General features: G+C 42.1%; 1 protein-coding gene across 17 annotated transcripts in view; it reads right to left on the minus strand.

Moving 5' to 3' along the window:
- Positions 1-20,304, minus strand: part of LOC146640792 (NACHT, LRR and PYD domains-containing protein 12-like) — a 257,689-nt gene that overhangs the window by 67,710 nt on the left and 169,675 nt on the right. For 14 of the 17 annotated variants that reach the window (XM_085399814.1, XM_085399816.1, XM_085399815.1 and 11 more), the window contains 2 exons: positions 16,004-16,180; positions 584-757 (listed from right to left, as the gene is read on the minus strand). In XM_085399814.1, coding sequence (XP_085255940.1) covers positions 584-757; positions 16,004-16,180 — 351 coding nt within the window. Of the gene's footprint in view, positions 1-583; positions 758-3,132; positions 3,310-5,414; positions 5,613-7,719; positions 7,897-13,719; positions 13,897-16,003; positions 16,181-20,304 lie in introns of all 17 variants that reach the window. The other 3 variants (XM_085399809.1, XM_085399808.1, XM_085399810.1) reach the window with 2 other exon arrangements.

Consider the following 20,304-nt stretch of genomic DNA (forward strand, 5'->3'; position numbering starts at 1 on the left):
TAAAGAGCAGCAGGGACGTCAGTGCTGGGACTGTACTAGGACTCATTGTTGCTTCACTTTTTCTAATCTTTGGATTTTTATTGAAGTTGCTGAAAATGTTTTTCCCTCCTAGTTTGAGTTTGGACTTTCATTCATTAGAAGAACCTTGGTGTGTCCACTCTGAGCTCTGTAGGAACCCCAACAACAAGCCCAACAATCCAGATGGACGGTTCCAGCTGTTAACTGGAGGAATTCCATCCAAACATCTGCTCTCACTAAATTCTTCCTCACCTACAGACTGTGTTCTTCACTGCTTTAAACTTGGAAATCAATGCAGTCATTGGTCTGCGTGCTGCTTTGTTCAGAGAGCTGATTGGCTGTTGACAGTGTTTGATCAGAGCGTGTCAGCCGTTACTATGGTGACCATAAAGGTGAGAAACAGGAAGTGTTTGTGTCCAATCCTGAAGCCTGTCACCGTTCTCCTCTCACAGCTTCACTGAGAAGCTGCAGCTTTACAGGAAACACTGGATCTTTGTTTCATACTGACTGTGTTTAGTACAATACTGCTGACAGCACCACCCACTCACTCCATCACTCTACTTACTCCAGAGTCTCCAGTCTGTAGTCTGGACTCTGCTGAAGATCAGACAGCTGCTTCACATCTGGATCCTTCAGGTTGTTTCCATACAGGTACAGCTCTCTCAGATGGGAGGGGTTGGACTTCAGTGCTGCTGCCAGATAATCACAGCTGATCTTTGACAAACCACAGTCCCACAATCTGTATAAAGAATGAAAAATGTAAGTTTATTAGACAAAGTGCTTGAAATCATTCAGTGTTTCATCATCTGTTCAGAGCTGAAGAAGGTTCAGAATGTAGAAGTTTAGAAAATGGAAACTCCAAACAGCTGAAGCCAACAGGAAGCAGCTTCAAACAGGAAACTGTGCAGAGTTTCAGACTATATGTCCTGATGCAGCCAGTTGGATTTTGGAGATTTGAATCTCTGTTCTGTGACTAAGTCCTTGAATCATTTCTTCCAGTTGGTCCAACAAGACAGACTAAGTATTGGACATGTGTTGTGGCTCCATCAGGGGAGCTTCTAAATGTGATGTGATGGCCCCTCTGGGTCTGTCAGGTCACAGCACTGAAGAGAGCTCAAACTGGGCACACAGCTGTTCCAGTCTGGACCAAAGACTCTATACTGGGACTGAGGGACTGCTTTGACTGCACCCACTGGGACTTTTGAAAGGCTCATGTTCTCACTTAGATCATCGATTTCTACTGACATTTCTTTCTGGGAAAAATGGGGATTACTTTGGAAACAGGAAGTATTTTCCCCAATAAGCAGCCCTGGATTAGTAAATCACTCCAACATGTTCTCAGGCAGAAGAAGCTGTCTTGTTATGAGGGAGAGAAGAAAAAGATTGAGGCACAGAAACCTGTTGAAAGAGAGATAAAGCAGCTAAAATCAGGTGTAAAAGTAAAGCAGAGGATGAGCTGAATAAAGGACACTCAAGGCTGGCTTGGAAAGGAATGAAGTCCATGGTGGGGATGCAGAACAAGGAGCAAAGATGAATGTGATGCTGAATCAGCAGAAGACTTGGACTCATTTGATTCCAGCTTTGATATCATTGATTTCAATGAAGAGCTTTGTGATTGTAGCAAAGGGCTGGTAGCTCTGAGAGTCCCACTGATGAGGTGTTTGTGTGGAAATCTCTTAGTGGGACCAAAGAGAGAAAAAGCCCTGGTCCTGATGCTGTGGGAGGGAAATGATTGAAGTGTGCTGTGAGGAACTGACTGGGAGATTTTCACACATTTTCCAGTCCTCCTTGGAACAACAGGAAGTTCCCAGCATATGGAAACAAAGGTTAAGTGTCCTATGGCACTCAGTGATGATGGTGCTGTGGCCCCACCACCTCCACCTCTTTGTAAAGGAACTAACTGTAATCTGAAGCTTCAAATGGAACTAAGACTTCCTCCACTAGGTGGCAGTGTCTGATGAGAAAGTGTTAGTGGAGCTGGCCTGGAGTCAGAAACAGGAAGATGCAGGATTTGGGCTGAAATGGGCAAAAGTGGTTAGCACTAGTGCCTTAGAGCAAGAAGGTTGTAGGTTGAAGCTTGTTGGTCAGCTGGGCCTTTCTGTGGAGGTTGGATGTTCTCCCACAGTCCAATGAAATGCTGCTTAGGTTCATTGGTGCTTCTACATTGGCTGTAGGTGTGGATGTGAGGGAGTGCTTCTCTGTCGCTCTCTGTTGGCCCTGTGATGGACTGCTCACCTGTGCAGGTGGACCACGCCTCTTGCCCTATGACAGCTAGGGCACAGGCTGCAGCCCTGTGAGCCTAAGCTGAATAAACAGTTAGCAAAAATGATCCATAGATGGCCTGAAATCCCCCAGTTAGCAGTTTGGTAGATAGCTATGACATGCTAATCCCATCCAGCAGCTGTATTCTACCTGTAAGCTGATCCCTGCTGAGCCAAAGCACTTTTTCATATACAAATTACAACCTTTAATAGAAACCTATTGGTCAGCATCTTATTAGCCTGCTGTTAGCTTCATTCCACAGAAAACTGAGAGAAACTAACAGAGTTGATAAAGAATAAAGAGAAATGTGCTGATTTAAAGCCTTTGAAGTGCTTCAGATGATCTCTGTCCACTTCTGTCCACTCATTCATTCATGTAAGCTTTCTAATGCAGCTTTGATCTTCACAGTCTGCTTGATGAAAATCATTCTAACCCTGAATGTCAGAGTGTTGCTCCTTCTCTTTCCCATCATTCATGCTGGCAGTGGAGGAGATTTGGATGTTGGACTGTGTTTTGGATGATGTGTGTATGTTTGTGTTGGACTGCTGTCTGTAAAGCAAACGCACATTTTGCTTTGGATTTCAGTGTCAGACAGACTTTAAGGTGCAATGAAGAGTTTGAGAGTTTCACAGTGAATTTTCCAGTGGAGGATTTTTCTTCTTCTTTGAAGGTTTGAAATGTGAACATTGTTCTGCTGCAGTCAATGGACTAAACCAGAGAAGAAGAAAACAGACTTTACCATGAAGATCCTCAGTGTGGATCAGTATAATAACAGCCTGATGTCTGCAGTTTAGTGTCAGCACAACTTTCACATCATATTCATCTCAGCACAACTAAAACATGCTGACTGACCTCAGAGTTTCAAGTTTACATCCTGGACTCTCCAGGAAACCACACAGATGCTTCACTCCTGGATCCTGCAGGTTGTTGTTGAAGCTCAGGTCCAGCTCTCTCAGATGGGAGGGGTTGGACTTCAGTGCTGCTGCCAGATAATCACAGCTGATCTCTGACAAACCACACTTCCTCAATCTATATAAAGAATGAAAGATGTAAGTTTATTAGACAAAGTGCTTGAAATCATTCAGTGTTTCATCATCTGTTCAGAGCTGAAGAAGGTTCAGAATGTAGAAGTTTAGAAAATGGAAACTCCAAACAGCTGAAGCCAACAGGAAGCAGCTTCAAACAAACACAACAAGAGAAAAAACTCTGAATGTTTCACATTAAAGTCGTACATTTCTCATAAAAACAGGACAAAGACTTGAAAAAGTCGTGTTTTTCCTTCCAGGAACCACATGGCTTCACTTTTAAAGGTGAAGTGTGACAGAAATGGACATATTTGAAGTCCAACACCTTTTTCCAGTCACATTATTAAAGCAGACAAACTACAAGCTCATTTTCATTGCAACAAGTCATCTTCTGACCTGGACTAACAACACTGGTCTCTATGTGCAGCTGGCTGTGAGACCAGTGCTCAGGGAGCGTCTACAAAGTGCAACACTGAAAGAACATCACACACTCATTTGCTTCCAGCACTTTCACACAAACATCTACTGTCATTATTGTCACCAAACTCTGTGGATCCTTTATTGCAAATTCAAATGGGATCAAATGGTCAGACAAAAGAGGGTTATGAGGAAATATGATGAAATGTTGTGTATTAGCAGCAAGTTATTGAATCATTTTCCTCAGAAACCAAACAAAATGATTGACAAACATGTTTTTACAAACTCAGTGTTGGACTTGGATCAGCAGGATAAGCTGATGTTTAAAGGCATTTGAGTCTCGCTGTATGAGAGTCCAGTTCTTACTCAATATTTATGGATGATGTTCTTTCAGTGTTGCACTTTGTAGACGCTCCCTGAGCCTCACAGCCAGCTGCACATGGACCAGCTGACATTACCCAGCATTAGAGGCGGCTGTAAAAAATTCATGTTCCCATTTAAATGGTTTTAATTTGAATAAAACGATGTTGATTCATTCAATCCTGAATCGATGTTTAATATAAATGTATTTTGCCAGAATCTCAGGTTAAAGCTCACAAACTATTTCAACAAGCAGCAAACAGCTAAAACAGTAAATGAGAGCAGCTAAACACACAAAGATGGAAACAGAGCGTGGATCGTTCACTCGACGGCACGTACACGGACACGCCGTCGGGGCTGAAAGTGGACAGCTCACAGATCCTGAAGCTGCAGGTTTCATCTGTCTCCAACCAAAACTGAGTGAAGCAGCAGCAAAAGAAGATCCAAACTCTGCTTCACGTTTGATCAATATGCTCATGAATTCTCTCTGACTTTGGCTGTTCCTGCCTGCACAGCTCTCTCTCTCTCAGTGTACTCCAAGAACAGCTTCAAACATCTGTTTCTGCATCATTCACTGTTTATTAGCCACCAGTCTGCTGTTGTGTTCAGTGCTGTCGGCCTCTGACAGTAAAGCCTCATTTCTGCTGTTCCATGGAAACTTTTTAAAATGATGACAGATTACAAACTCTCAGCTGTGTCTGTAATCAAACCTCTGTAACTTTGCTTCACTTCAGCAGCATCAGCTCATGTTCACATGTTGCTTCATGGTTTGCTTCAGTTTTTGATCGACTGCAGAATATTTTGAAGGTTATCTGCTATAAAAAGCCAGAAGAGGAAAATCTGCTTCATGTGTTTCTGTTTGATCCTCAGTGACTTTGACACAAAGGCCTCTGCTGTGATGATCACACCTCTGATCAAGTCTCACAGTGTCACAACTGATAAATGATCAGAGTTAGAATATTTCTGACTGTCTGCTGTGTGCCGTGACCTTTGACCTGCTAAAGACAGTCAGCTGTGGATTATTCATTGTTGTGTCTGATACTTAGAACTGTGAGGAAGAAGCTACACAGTTAATCAGGGTCCCCTCTCTCTGAATCAGGAAAGGTGGGCAGGCCGCGTGTGGGCCGCGGGCCATACGTTGAGTATCACTGTTTGAAATGTGAACATTGTTCTGCTGCAGTCAATGGACTAAACCAGAGAAGAAGAAAACAGACTTTACCATGAAGATCCTCAGTGTGGATCAGTATAATATCAGCCTGATGTCTGCAGTTTAGTGTCAGCACAACTTTCACATCATATTCATCTCAGCACAACTAAAACATGCTGACTGACCTCAGAGTTTCAAGTTTACATCCTGGACTCTCCAGGAAACCACACAGATGCTTCACTCCTGGATCCTGCAGGTTGTTGTTGTCGCTCAACAACAAGGAGTCATTACTCAGGTCCAGCTCTCTCAGATGGGAGGGGTTGGACTTCAGTGCTGCTGCCAGATAATCACAGCTGATCTCTGACAAACCACAGTCCTTCAATCTGTATAAAGAATGAAAGATGTAAGTTTATTAGACAAAGTGCTTGAAATCATTCAGTGTTTCATCATCTGTTCAGAGCTGAAGAAGGTTCAGAATGTAGAAGTTTAGAAAATGGAAACTCCAAACAGCTGAAGCCAACAGGAAGCAGCTTCAAACAAACACAACAAGAGAAAAAACTCTGAATGTTTCACATTAAAGTCGTACATTTCTCATAAAAACAGGACAAAGACTTGAAAAAGTCGTGTTTTTCCTTCCAGGAACCACATGGCTTCACTTTTAAAGGTGAAGTGTGACAGAAATGGACATATTTGAAGTCCAACACCTTTTTCCAGTCACATTATTAAAGCAGACAAACTACAAGCTCATTTTCATTCCAACAAGTCATCTTCTGACCTGGACTAACAACACTGGTCTCTATGTGCAGCTGGCTGTGAGACCAGTGCTCAGGGAGCGTCTACAAAGTGCAACACTGAAAGAACATCACACACTCATTTGCTTCCAGCACTTTCACACAAACATCTACTGTCATTATTGTCACCAAACTCTGTGGATCCTTTATTGCAAATTCAAATGGGATCAAATGGTCAGACAAAAGAGGGTTATGAGGAAATATGATGAAATGTTGTGTATTAGCAGCAACTTATTGAATCATTTTCCTCAGAAACCAAACAAAATGATTGACAAACATGTGTTTACAAACTCAGTGTTGGACTTGGATCAGCAGGATAAGCTGATGTTTAAAGGCATTTGAGTCTCGCTGTATGAGAGTCCAGTTCTTACTCAATATTTATGGATGATGTTCTTTCAGTGTTGCACTTTGTAGACGCTCCCTGAGCCTCACAGCCAGCTGCACATGGACCAGCTGACATTACCCAGCATTAGAGGCGGCTGTAAAAAATTCATGTTCCCATTTAAATGGTTTTAATTTGAATAAAACGATGTTGATTCATTCAATCCTGAATCGATGTTTAATATAAATGTATTTTGCCAGAATCTCAGGTTAAAGCTCACAAACTATTTCAACAAGCAGCAAACAGCTAAAACAGTAAATGAGAGCAGCTAAACACACAAAGATGGAAACACAGAGCGTGGATCGTTCACTCGACGGCACGTACACGGACACGCCGTCGGGGCTGAAAGTGGACAGCTCACAGATCCTGAAGCTGCAGGTTTCATCTGTCTCCAACCAAAACTGAGTGAAGCAGCAGCAAAAGAAGATCCAAACTCTGCTTCACGTTTGATCAATATGCTCATGAATTCTCTCTGACTTTGGCTGTTCCTGCCTGCACAGCTCTCTCTCTCTCAGTGTACTCCAAGAACAGCTTCAAACATCTGTTTCTGCATCATTCACTGTTTATTAGCCACCAGTCTGCTGTTGTGTTCAGTGCTGTCGGCCTCTGACAGTAAAGCCTCATTTCTGCTGTTCCATGGAAACTTTTTAAAATGATGACAGATTACAAACTCTCAGCTGTGTCTGTAATCAAACCTCTGTAACTTTGCTTCACTTCAGCAGCATCAGCTCATGTTCACATGTTGCTTCATGGTTTGCTTCAGTTTTTGATCGACTGCAGAATATTTTGAAGGTTATCTGCTATAAAAAGCCAGAAGAGGAAAATCTGCTTCATGTGTTTCTGTTTGATCCTCAGTGACTTTGACACAAAGGCCTCTGCTGTGATGATCACACCTCTGATCAAGTCTCACAGTGTCACAACTGATAAATGATCAGAGTTAGAATATTTCTGACTGTCTGCTGTGTGCCGTGACCTTTGACCTGCTAAAGACAGTCAGCTGTGGATTATTCATTGTTGTGTCTGATACTTAGAACTGTGAGGAAGAAGCTACACAGTTAATCAGGGTCCCCTCTCTCTGAATCAGGAAAGGTGGGCAGGCCGCGTGTGGGCCGCGGGCCATACGTTGAGTATCACTGTTTGAAATGTGAACATTGTTCTGCTGCAGTCAATGGACTAAACCAGAGAAGAAGAAAACAGACTTTACCATGAAGATCCTCAGTGTGGATCAGTATAATATCAGCCTGATGTCTGCAGTTTAGTGTCAGCACAACTTTCACATCATATTCATCTCAGCACAACTAAAACATGCTGACTGACCTCAGAGTTTCAAGTTTACATCCTGGACTCTCCAGGAAACCACACAGATGCTTCACTCCTGGATCCTTCAGGTTGTAGTTGTAGCTCAGGTCCAGCTGTCTCAGATGGGAGGGGTTGGACTTCAGTGCTGCTGCCAGATAATCACAGCTGATCTCTGACAAACCACAGCTCTTCAATCTGTATAAAGAATGAAAGATGTAAGTTTATTAGACAAAGTGCTTGAAATCATTCAGTGTTTCATCATCTGTTCAGAGCTGAAGAAGGTTCAGAATGTAGAAGTTTAGAAAATGGAAACTCCAAACAGCTGAAGCCAACAGGAAGCAGCTTCAAACAAACACAACAAGAGAAAAAACTCTGAATGTTTCACATTAAAGTCGAACATTTCTCATAAAAACAGGACAAAGACTTGAAAAAGTCGTGTTTTTCCTTCCAGGAACCACATGGCTTCACTTTTAAAGGTGAAGTGTGACAGAAATGGACATATTGATATCAAATGATATCAAAGCTGGAATCAAATGAGTCCAAGTCTTCTGCTGATTCAGCATCACATTCATCTTTGCTCCTTGTTCTGCATCCCCACCATAAATATAAAGAGGCAAAACTCACATTTTCCAAAATCCTCTTTAAGCTTCGACAATAAAGGAAGATAGTTTTATACAAGTCTTTGTGGTTTTCTTGTCACCCAGATGCCCGAGTACTTAAACTTCTTATAGCTGGGTTTAAAAGGGGCTAAAATACACAAAACTCCCAGTTGTCGTACAGATAGACTTTTCCTCGCTCTTCCCAAAATTCACTTTATATCCAGAAATTGTCCCAAATTCCTTAAGTATGCATTAAGGTGACCTTGAGGCTCTTAAAGGCGCATATAAATAAAACGTATTATTATTATTATTATTGTAAGTCTATCCAAAAGTTTGCGGAGGCTGTTCGATGGGTTGGAAATAAATAAAATCATGTCGTCGGCATAAAGAGAGACTTCATGTTCGATACCCCCTCGATGTTTTCCCTCAACACCAACACATTGTCTCAGAGCAACAGCTAGCGGTTCAATGGCAAAAAGGAGACAGAGGGCATCCCTGTCCTGGGGGGCAGATTATTGTTAGTCTGGATGGCTGTTAGAGGGGAGCAATACAATACTTTTATCCAAGATACAAAATTAAAGCCACATTTTTTAAGCGTATAAAAAAAAATCCCATCTCACTTGATCCAACGCCTTTTCTGCGTCAAGCCAAATTACAGTTTCCAATGTATCACCTTTAACATGGGTATAAATGATATTTAATAGAGCTCTAATGTTCAAAAAAGAGTGCCTAATAAAGCCCGTCTGGTGAAATAATGGAGGACAAATACTTGTGTAAGCGACGGGCCAACACTTGAGCCAGGATCTTGGTGTCTGTGTTGAACAAAGATATTAAACGACATGAACGACAATCTAAATGGTCTTTTTCCTGTTTTACAATTAAACACATCACTGCTTGATGCATTGTTGGAGGCAACGACTGTGAGAGGAAGGATTCTTCAAAAGTTGATTTTAACAGTGAATTCAGTCGGTCAGAAAACTTTATGAAAAAATCAGATGGATACCCGTCGGGGCAGCAGATTTTCCAGACTGCATGCTCCGTACGGCCGTTTCAATTTCAACATTAGAGACAGGTTCCTCCAGACTAGCGATCGCATCTTCTCCCAAGGAGGGAATATAAAACACCTTATTGAAATCATTGTGGATCTCAAGGATAGTTTGGTTGTCTGTAGACCTTATTCCCTGGTCATTGTAGATCTCAAGGATAGTTGGTTAGCTGTTCTTAGTCGTAGCTGGTGAGCTGATAACTCGCCTGTTTTTTCTCCATGTTCATAAGCGTAGCTGCAACTTTGACTAAGCCTGTTTTGTAGATATGAGATTGTATTCAGTTTGTCATTGTAACCGCTGTGTATATAATACAGGCTCAGGAGAGTGGCTGTACACAGCATGTAGTTTAGTCATTTCATCAGCTAACTGAGAGAGGCGCTCGGTCCCTATTTTATTCCAACCGCCCCCAACATGTCCGGCTGGATAACCACTGCTCATCTACCATCACAATGAACACCGGTATACCACAAGGCTGTGTGATGAGCCCTTTCCTCTACTCCCTCTTCACCCACGACTGCAGACCTGCTGATGGTTCCAACACCATCATTAAGTTTGCAGATGACACCACGGTGATTGGCCTCATCAGTGACAACGATGAGGCCGCCTACAGGGAGGAGGTGGATCGTCTGGCTGAGTGGTGCGACAGAAACAACCTGCTGCTTAACACTGAGAAGACCAAGGAGCTCATCGTGGACTACAGGAGGAATGCTGACCCACATCCACCCATCCACATTAAGGGGACAGCTGTGGAGCGTGTGAGCAGCTTCAAGTTCCTGGGAGTCCACATCTCCGAGGATCTCATCTGGACGACCAACTGCTCCAAGCTGGTCAAGAAGGCTCACCAGCGCCTCTTCTTCTTGAGGACTCTGAGGAAGAACCACCTGTCCTCAGACATCCTGGTGAACTTCTATCGTTGCACCATCGAGAGCATCCTGACCAACTGTATAACAGTCTGGTACGGGAACTGCTCTGCCTCGGACCGGAAGGCGTTGCAGAGGGTCGTGAAAACTGCCCAGCGCATCGCCGGAGCACCACTTCCTGCCATAAAGGACATCTACAGGAAGCGGTGTCTGAAAAGGGCTGGGAAAATCATCAAAGACCCCAGTCACCCATCACATGGACTCTTCACCCTCCTGCCCTCCGGGAGGCGCTACAGGAGCCTCCGAACTAAGACCACCAGGTACCGGAACAGCTTCTTCCCCACAGCTGTCAGACTCCTGAACTCTGCCTCCTGACATCTGACCCACGTTAAACTCATGGACTGAACATACACACACCCACAATGGACAACTGTACCCTCAAACACACAATAATAACATGGACTGAATCACCACTCACAACCACCAGCACTTTATATAGCCTCTGTAGAAATTATCCACACATCTCACTTATCTTAACTGCACTACTGTATAGCTCTGTGTAAATAATCATTCTGTACATTCGATAATCTTTAATCCTACAACTGTTTACAACTTGCATAGTTCCCATTTCTGTATAGCTGTATATCCCAGATTCTGTAAAGTTATTTATTTCATATTCTGTATAGTTTTTCATATTTATATCCTGTTCATATTCTGTACATAGCTTGTACTCACTACAGCCTGTACATACTTATAGTTATAGAATATTCACAACATACTTCATACCGTGTACATTATAACATACCATAATAGACCCATTTCTGTAATATACTCACATATCTATATTATTGCTAATATATATTGTAATATATCTATGTCACTAAAGCACTTCTGGATGGATGCAAACTGCATTTCGTTGCCCTGTACCTGTGCATGTGCAATGACAATAAAGTTGAATTCTATTCTAATTCTATTCTATTCTATTCTGTTTGGCACAAAATGAAATTATTTGGCCTCTCAGATGCTTTTAGAGATTCCCAAATGACTGATGATGACATCTCTGGGGTCTGATTGATAGAAAAAAAATCTCTTTGAGACCTTTTGTAACTGACAAACTCTTCATCTGCTAACAACACTGAGTTGAATCTCCATGGCTGATAGTTGGAGCAGGCATCAGGAATACACATTGAAAAAACAAGAGGAGAAATCACCAGAGTCTTATAATCACATTCTGTAACTAAAGGGAGACGTTTTTCTATACAAATATATGTTTTATGGACATTAGGAAAAAAAAGAGTATTGATGTGAAGCAGGATTATGAAATCTCCATACATCAGCCAGCCCATAATGATCAAGAAAGCTCTGAATGACGCATGCTGACTTTGGACTAAGTGTACTTTTGTGTGAACTGTGGTCCATAGCAGATAATGAGCAGTTTAGGTCTCCCTCAAAGATGATATTGTGTGATGACATATTGGGGAGCCGCGCAAAGACATTAGTGAAAAATCTGTGGTCGTCCCAATTAGAGGCGTAGATATTTGCTAAGATCAAATGAAAACCATAAACTATATTTTCTGCACTTAAAATCCTGTAATTTTCTCATAAATCGACAGTGCGGCTTATGGATGAATTCTGGTTGTGCTTACTGACCTCGAACCGATTTTATGTGCTACACGGCGCTCAGAAACCTTTCAAAAGATGTTTTGGTACGACTTTACTCAGCTACGAGGCCGCACCGCTTGATGGATTGTTGGAGCATTACAGCTACGAGGAGCCTCGCGGAGTGATACGTACTCTGCTTCAACGTAATATTACTGTATTGAGTGTGTATAAGGACCATAAATGGCACCTGTTACATTCGCGCTGTCTTCTCTGCATCTTTCCCCTTTTCCTCTGGTAGAGTCGGACTCATCCAGAGGAAACTTTCCTGTTTACCCTCAACTTTCTCAAGATGTTTGTCCACTCCTGACTCGGTTACAAAGAGGATTTCAAACTCCAGGCTGTCAGTCACGCAGTAGAACCTGGGAACAGAGCAGCTGCTTGTTATTATGCTCAGCGTCTGTTTACATTTTGACTGCACGATTGTGAGCTTTTTGTTATGCACAAAAACAACATTGTTTTCTTTTATTTATGGAGCATTATTATTTAATAAATGCTGATCATTTATTCCTGAGTAATTGTTTCATGTACATCTACGCTGTATGTTAATAAATGTGCCTGTGTGAGATTTGGGACACAGCTTTGACTAAGAACTCTCTTTTTGTTCGAACTTTCTGGCTTTAAAAATATCGAGATATATATCGTATATCGCCATCCAGCTAAAGAATATCGAGATATGAACTTTGGGTCATATCGCCCAGTCGTAATATTGCAATAGGTTGTCCGTTAAACTCAAGCGGGGCTTGGGCCCTGGCACGGCGTAGCCACACAATCCTGGTAGTAGTGACGCTCGGCTATGACGGCGTGCGGGTTACCAGCTGGCTTTCTCAGGATAGGGCTCCTGTGTGAGCGGTCGACAATAACGTCTTTATCCATACCCAGCACTTCACGTAGTAGCACGGATACGGCCGTGGAGGAGCTCGAGTCCAGGCCCTCTGGGATCCCTATGATGTGGATGTTAGCTCTCCGCTTCCTGCCTTCATCACATTTATCCTTCAGGTCAGACAGCTCCTCCTTCATACTCTCTACTGTAGACTGCAGGGTGGTCACCTCATCGCTCCACATTGACACCCCATCCTCAGCTTCTTTCACTGTAACCTTTACTCCATCAACTTCGCCGCACGTCGTGTGAGTGTAAACCACTACAACATGTAGACGGCCGTCTGCAGGCTGGATGTAGCACCACCGCAGAGACGTGCTGCAGCTCTGTTTAGTTACCCAGCTGACAGCAGAGGCTGTAGTTTACTGTTACCAACATGGAAAACTGAAGCTTCACCAGCTGGAGCTACAGAGCTGGAGAACAAAGGAGACTGAGAGGCCAGAATGATGTGGGAGGAAACATCAAGAGCCTGTTTGAAAGGAGACACATGTGGATGCTGTGCCAGTCTGTGGTCTGTCAGAAGTCAGCTGAGTCACACTGCAAGAAGCTGCAGAATCTCAGAGGAGGAGATTTGGAAGTGTTTGTGGGACAAACTGGACTCAAAGAAAGAAGATGTTTGTGAAGTCTTTGGTGGAGGTGAGCAGTGTGAAGCAGAACACATGCAGATGAATCAGGAGGGAACAAACTGAGTGGGCGGAGCTGTCTGAGCCCCGCCCACACAAACACAGCTCTCTGAATCAGGAAAGGTGGGCAGGCCGCGTGTGGGCCGCGGGCCATACGTTGAGTATCACTGTTTGAAATGTGAACATTGTTCTGCTGCAGTCAATGGACTAAACCAGAGAAGAAGAAAACAGACTTTACCATGAAGATCCTCAGTGTGGATCAGTATAATATCAGCCTGATGTCTGCAGTTTAGTGTCAGCACAACTTTCACATCATATTCATCTCAGCACAACTAAAACATGCTGACTGACCTCAGAGTTTCAAGTTTACATCCTGGACTCTCCAGGAAACCACACAGATGCTTCACTCCTGGATCCTGCAGGTTGTAGTTGTCGCTCAGGTCCAGCTCTCTCAGATGGGAGGGGTTGGACTTCAGTGCTGCTGCCAGATAATCACAGCTGATCTTTGACAAACCACAGCTCTCCAATCTGTATAAAGAATGAAAAATGTAAGTTTATTAGACAAAGTGCTTGAAATCATTCAGTGTTTCATCATCTGTTCAGAGCTGAAGAAGGTTCAGAATGTAGAAGTTTAGAAAATGGAAACTCCAAACAGCTGAAGCCAACAGGAAGCAGCTTCAAACAAACACAACAAGAGAAAAAACTCTGAATGTTTCACATTAAAGTCGAACATTTCTCATAAAAACAGGACAAAGACTTGAAAAAGTCGTGTTTTTCCTTCCAGGAACCACATGGCTTCACTTTTAAAGGTGAAGTGTGACAGAAATGGACATATTTGAAGTCCAACACCTTTTTCCAGTCACATTATTAAAGCAGACAAACTACAAGCTCATTTTCATTCCAACAAGTCATCTTCTGACCTGGACTAACAACACTGGTCTCTATGTGCAGCTGGCTGTGAGACCAGTGCTCAGGGAGCGTCTACAAAGTGCAACACTGAAAGAACATCACACACTCATTTGCTTCCAGCACTTTCACACAAACATCTACTGTCATTATTGTCACCAAACTCTGTGGATCCTTTATTGCAAATTCAAATGGGATCAAATGGTCAGACAAAAGAGGGTTATGAGGAAATATGATGAAATGTTGTGTATTAGCAGCAACTTATTGAATCTTTTTCCTCAGAAACCAAACAAAATGATTGACAAACATGTTTTTACAAACTCAGTGTTGGACTTGGATCAGCAGGATAAGCTGATGTTTAAAGGCATTTGAGTCTCGCTGTATGAGAGTCCAGTTCTTACTCAATATTTATGGATGATGTTCTTTCAGTGTTGCACTTTGTAGACGCTCCCTGAGCCTCACAGCCAGCTGCACATGGACCAGCTGACATTACCCAGCATTAGAGGCGGCTGTAAAAAATTCATGTTCCCATTTAAATGGTTTTAATTTGAATAAAACGATGTTGATTCATTCAATCCTGAATCGATGTTTAATATAAATGTATTTTGCCAGAATCTCAGGTTAAAGCTCACAAACTATTTCAACAAGCAGCAAACAGCTAAAACAGTAAATGAGAGCAGCTAAACACACAAAGATGGAAACACAGAGCGTGGATCGTTCACTCGACGGCACGTACACGGACACGCCGTCGGGGCTGAAAGTGGACAGCTCACAGATCCTGAAGCTGCAGGTTTCATCTGTCTCCAACCAAAACTGAGTGAAGCAGCAGCAAAAGAAGATCCAAACTCTGCTTCACGTTTGATCAATATGCTCATGAATTCTCTCTGACTTTGGCTGTTCCTGCCTGCACAGCTCTCTCTCTCTCAGTGTACTCCAAGAACAGCTTCAAACATCTGTTTCTGCATCATTCACTGTTTATTAGCCACCAGTCTGCTGTTGTGTTCAGTGCTGTCGGCCTCTGACAGTAAAGCCTCATTTCTGCTGTTCCATGGAAACTTTTTAAAATGATGACAGATTACAAACTCTCAGCTGTGTCTGTAATCAAACCTCTGTAACTTTGCTTCACTTCAGCAGCATCAGCTCATGTTCACATGTTGCTTCATGGTTTGCTTCAGTTTTTGATCGACTGCAGAATATTTTGAAGGTTATCTGCTATAAAAAGCCAGAAGAGGAAAATCTGCTTCATGTGTTTCTGTTTGATCCTCAGTGACTTTGACACAAAGGCCTCTGCTGTGATGATCACACCTCTGATCAAGTCTCACAGTGTCACAACTGATAAATGATCAGAGTTAGAATATTTCTGACTGTCTGCTGTGTGCCGTGACCTTTGACCTGCTAAAGACAGTCAGCTGTGGATTATTCATTGTTGTGTCTGATACTTAGAACTGTGAGGAAGAAGCTACACAGTTAATCAGGGTCCCCTCTCTCTGAATCAGGAAAGGTGGGCAGGCCGCGTGTGGGCCGCGGGCCATACGTTGAGTATCACTGTTTGAAATGTGAACATTGTTCTGCTGCAGTCAATGGACTAAACCAGAGAAGAAGAAAACAGACTTTACCATGAAGATCCTCAGTGTGGATCAGTATAATATCAGCCTGATGTCTGCAGTTTAGTGTCAGCACAACTTTCACATCATATTCATCTCAGCACAACTAAAACATGCTGACTGACCCCAGAGTTTCAAGTTTACATCCTGGACTCTCCAGGAAACCACACAGATGCTTCACTCCTGGATCCTGCAGCTTGTTGTTGGAGATCAGGTGCAGCTCTCTCAGATGGGAGGGGTTGGACTTCAGTGCTGCTGCCAGATAATCACAGCTGATCTCTGACAAACCACAGTCCATCAATCTGTATAAAGAATGAAAGATGTAAGTTTATTAGACAAAGTGCTTGAAATCATTCAGTGTTTCATCATCTGTTCAGAGCTGAAGAAGGTTCAGAATGTAGAAGTTTAGAAAATGGAAACTCCAAACAGCTGAAGCCAACAGGAAGCAGCTTCAAACAAACACAACAAGAGAAAAAACTCTGAATGTTTCACATTAAAGTCGTACATTTCTCATAAAAACAGGACAAAGACTTGAAAAAGTCGTGTTTTTCCTTCCAGGAACCACATGGCTTCACTTTTAAAGGTGAAGTGTGACAGAAATGGACATATTGATATCAAATGATATCAAAGCTGGAATCAAATGAGTCCAAGTCTTCTGCTGATTCAGCATCACATTCATCTTTGCTCCTTGTTCTGCATCCCCACCATAAATATAAAGAGGCAAAACTCACATTTTCCAAAATCCTCTTTAAGCTTCGACAATAAAGGAAGATAGTTTTATACAAGTCTTTGTGGTTTTCTTGTCACCCAGATGCCCGAGTACTTAAACTTCTTATAGCTGGGTTTAAAAGGGGCTAAAATACACAAAACTCCCAGTTGTCGTACAGATAGACTTTTCCTCGCTCTTCCCAAAATTCACTTTATATCCAGAAATTGTCCCAAATTCCTTAAGTATGCATTAAGGTGACCTTGAGGCTCTTAAAGGCGCCTATAAATAAAACGTATTATTATTATTATTATTGTAAGTCTATCCAAAAGTTTGCGGAGGCTGTTCGATGGGTTGGAAATAAATAAAATCATGTCGTCGGCATAAAGAGAGACTTCATGTTCGATACCCCCTCGATGTTTTCCCTCAACACCAACACATTGTCTCAGAGCAACAGCTAGCGGTTCAATGGCAAAAAGGAGACAGAGGGCATCCCTGTCCTGGGGGGCAGATTATTGTTAGTCTGGATGGCTGTTAGAGGGGAGCAATACAATACTTTTATCCAAGATACAAAATTAAAGCCACATTTTTTAAGCGTATAAAAAAAAATCCCATCTCACTTGATCCAACGCCTTTTCTGCGTCAAGCCAAATTACAGTTTCCAATGTATCACCTTTAACATGGGTATAAATGATATTTAATAGAGCTCTAATGTTCAAAAAAGAGTGCCTAATAAAGCCCGTCTGGTGAAATAATGGAGGACAAATACTTGTGTAAGCGACGGGCCAACACTTGAGCCAGGATCTTGGTGTCTGTGTTGAACAAAGATATTAAACGACATGAACGACAATCTAAATGGTCTTTTTCCTGTTTTACAATTAAACACATCACTGCTTGATGCATTGTTGGAGGCAACGACTGTGAGAGGAAGGATTCTTCAAAAGTTGATTTTAACAGTGAATTCAGTCGGTCAGAAAACTTTATGAAAAAATCAGATGGATACCCGTCGGGGCAGCAGATTTTCCAGACTGCATGCTCCGTACGGCCGTTTCAATTCCAACATTAGAGACAGGTTCCTCCAGACTAGCGATCGCATCTTCTCCCAAGGAGGGAATATCAAACACCTTATTGAAATCATTGTGGATCTCAAGGATAGTTTGGTTGTCTGTAGACCTTATTCCCTGGTCATTGTAGATCTCAAGGATAGTTGGTTAGCTGTTCTTAGTCGTAGCTGGTGAGCTGATAACTCGCCTGTTTTTTCTCCATGTTCATAAGCGTAGCTGCAACTTTGACTCAGCCTGTTTTGTAGATATGAGATTGTATTCAGTTTGTCATTGTAACCGCTGTGTATATGATACAGGCTCAGGAGAGTGGCTGCACACAGCATGTAGTTTAGTGTCACGGTCACAGTGGCTGACCGTATGGAGAGTGTGTGGAGGACTCAGGCGCAGACACTGGCGCAGACATGAAACTGAGTCTTGAACGAAAAGCGAGCCTTTATTTCGGCTGAAGACATCAAACAAGGCAGAATCACAGTGAAGAGAACTAAACTGGGGAACTAATACTATAATAAATCATGAAGACACGGAAAGCTATGGCTAAGAATACAAAAGACTGGGCATGAAAATATGGAGGGTGGGAACACAGATGACGCGACACAGAGACTAAATACACATGAGGGATGATCAAGTTCCAAACATTAAAACTGTCAAAGCTGCAGGGGGGATTGGCTGTTCCAAACCTGAAATATTATTTCTGGGCAGCTCAGATGAGACCCCTGACTGTATGGGTGCGGGATTTGTCTGAAACTCAGTGGCTAAACATTGAGAAGACAATGTGCGAAAGATCATTGGAATCCCTGCTTTTTTCTAACATTTCAATTAAAAATGTGCATATGGGGGAACGGACGAGGGTCACACTAAAGATTTGGCGTAGAATCAAACAATCATTTGGTCTTCCAAAAGAAATTTCAATTCTATCAAGCCTCTCCTCCCTGCAGGGTTTTTCTCCTATTGTGGAAGACTCTGGCTTCAGAGCATGGTCACATAGCGGGCTTCATAAACTTTGTCATGTTGTGAGGAATGGGCACCTGAGCTCATTTGAACAGTTGAGGTCAGTTTCGGCTTCCTTCTTCTGACTTTTTTAGATTTCTGCAGCTAAGAAGCTTTTTGACAAAACATAAAGAATGGAGGCAAGTTTTGGAGCCCTCACCCATTGAGGAAATATTTCTAAAAACATTTCAAAGTAATTCCTCCCCAAAATTAATCAGTCATTTTTATAACGCATTTATGAGTTTCAATACAAATGCAACTTTGGATATTAAGGCAAGGTGGGAAGCTGAGACTGGCACTCAAATCTCAGAGGACACCTGGGAAGAGGTGTTCGGTGAAGCCCATCTGGTGACTAATTCTGGGCTGTGGAGAGAATTTAAATGGAAGGTGGTCATGAGATATTTTAGAACCCCAGAGATAATTGCCAAAACGAAGCCTACAAATCCTGACACCTGCTGGCGAAATTGTGGTACTTCTTTAGGAACCCACTCACATATATTCTGGTCATGCCCAAAAATCTGCTCACTTTGGAATGACATATTTAAAGTTCTCAGTACAGTTTTCCAACAACCATTAACAAAAGACCAACAGTTAGCCATTTTAGGAGTCTTACCAAAGGGTTTTGCGGGAAACAATAAAAAGTATCTCTTAAGAATCTTACAGCAGCACTAAAGTGTATCACTATTAAATGGCTGAATCTTGACCCACCTTCATATAATATGTGGATTGATAAAGCAAGAGAAATTTACCAGATGGAGGAAATAACATCTGCTCTGCAGATTCAGAGAGAATTGTTTACTGAGCGTTGGCGACCCATACATGCTTTACTGTTTCAATAATTTAGCATAGGTCTGTTTCATTTTGTCCATTTACGGCTAAGTTTGTCACATGTTATTTAATATTACATAAAGATTTTGTTTTCTTTTTGTTTCTGTTGTTGTCTGTTTGTTTGCTTGCTTGCTTGGGTTTTGTTTTGCTTCCCAGTTTTGTTTTGTGCTTCCTAATTGCAGTTCTTATTTTAACCTACATTTCTGCATTGCAGTTCCTGTAACTGTCCTACTTGTGAACATCGACAAGTACAAGTTGTAATGTTGTAAATTATAATAAAAATTGAGTTAAAAAAAAAAAAGAACATTAAAGTCGTACATTTCTCATAAAAACAGGACAAAGACTTGAAAAAGTCGTGTTTTTCCTTCCAGGAACCACATGGCTTCACTTTTAAAGGTGAAGTGTGACAGAAATGGACATATTTGAAGTCCAACACCTTTTTCCAGTCACATTATTAAAGCAGACAAACTACAAGCTCATTTTCATTCCAACAAGTCATCTTCTGACCTGGACTAACAACACTGGTCTCTATGTGCAGCTGGCTGTGAGACCAGTGCTCAGGGAGCGTCTACAAAGTGCAACACTGAAAGAACATCACACACTCATTTGCTTCCAGCACTTTCACACAAACATCTACTGTCATTATTGTCACCAAACTCTGTGGATCCTTTATTGCAAATTCAAATGGGATCAAATGGTCAGACAAAAGAGGGTTATGAGGAAATATGATGAAATGTTGTGTATTAGCAGCAAGTTATTGAATCATTTTCCTCAGAAACCAAACAAAATGATTGACAAACATGTTTTTACAAAGTCAGTGTTGGACTTGGATCAGCAGGAT

This window comes from Rhamphochromis longiceps, unplaced genomic scaffold (assembly GCF_057381845.1).
Source record: "Rhamphochromis longiceps isolate RC_006_pf unplaced genomic scaffold, R_longiceps_female_GT1.1 unmapped_scaffold_1, whole genome shotgun sequence".
Taxonomy (NCBI): domain Eukaryota; kingdom Metazoa; phylum Chordata; class Actinopteri; order Cichliformes; family Cichlidae; genus Rhamphochromis; species Rhamphochromis longiceps.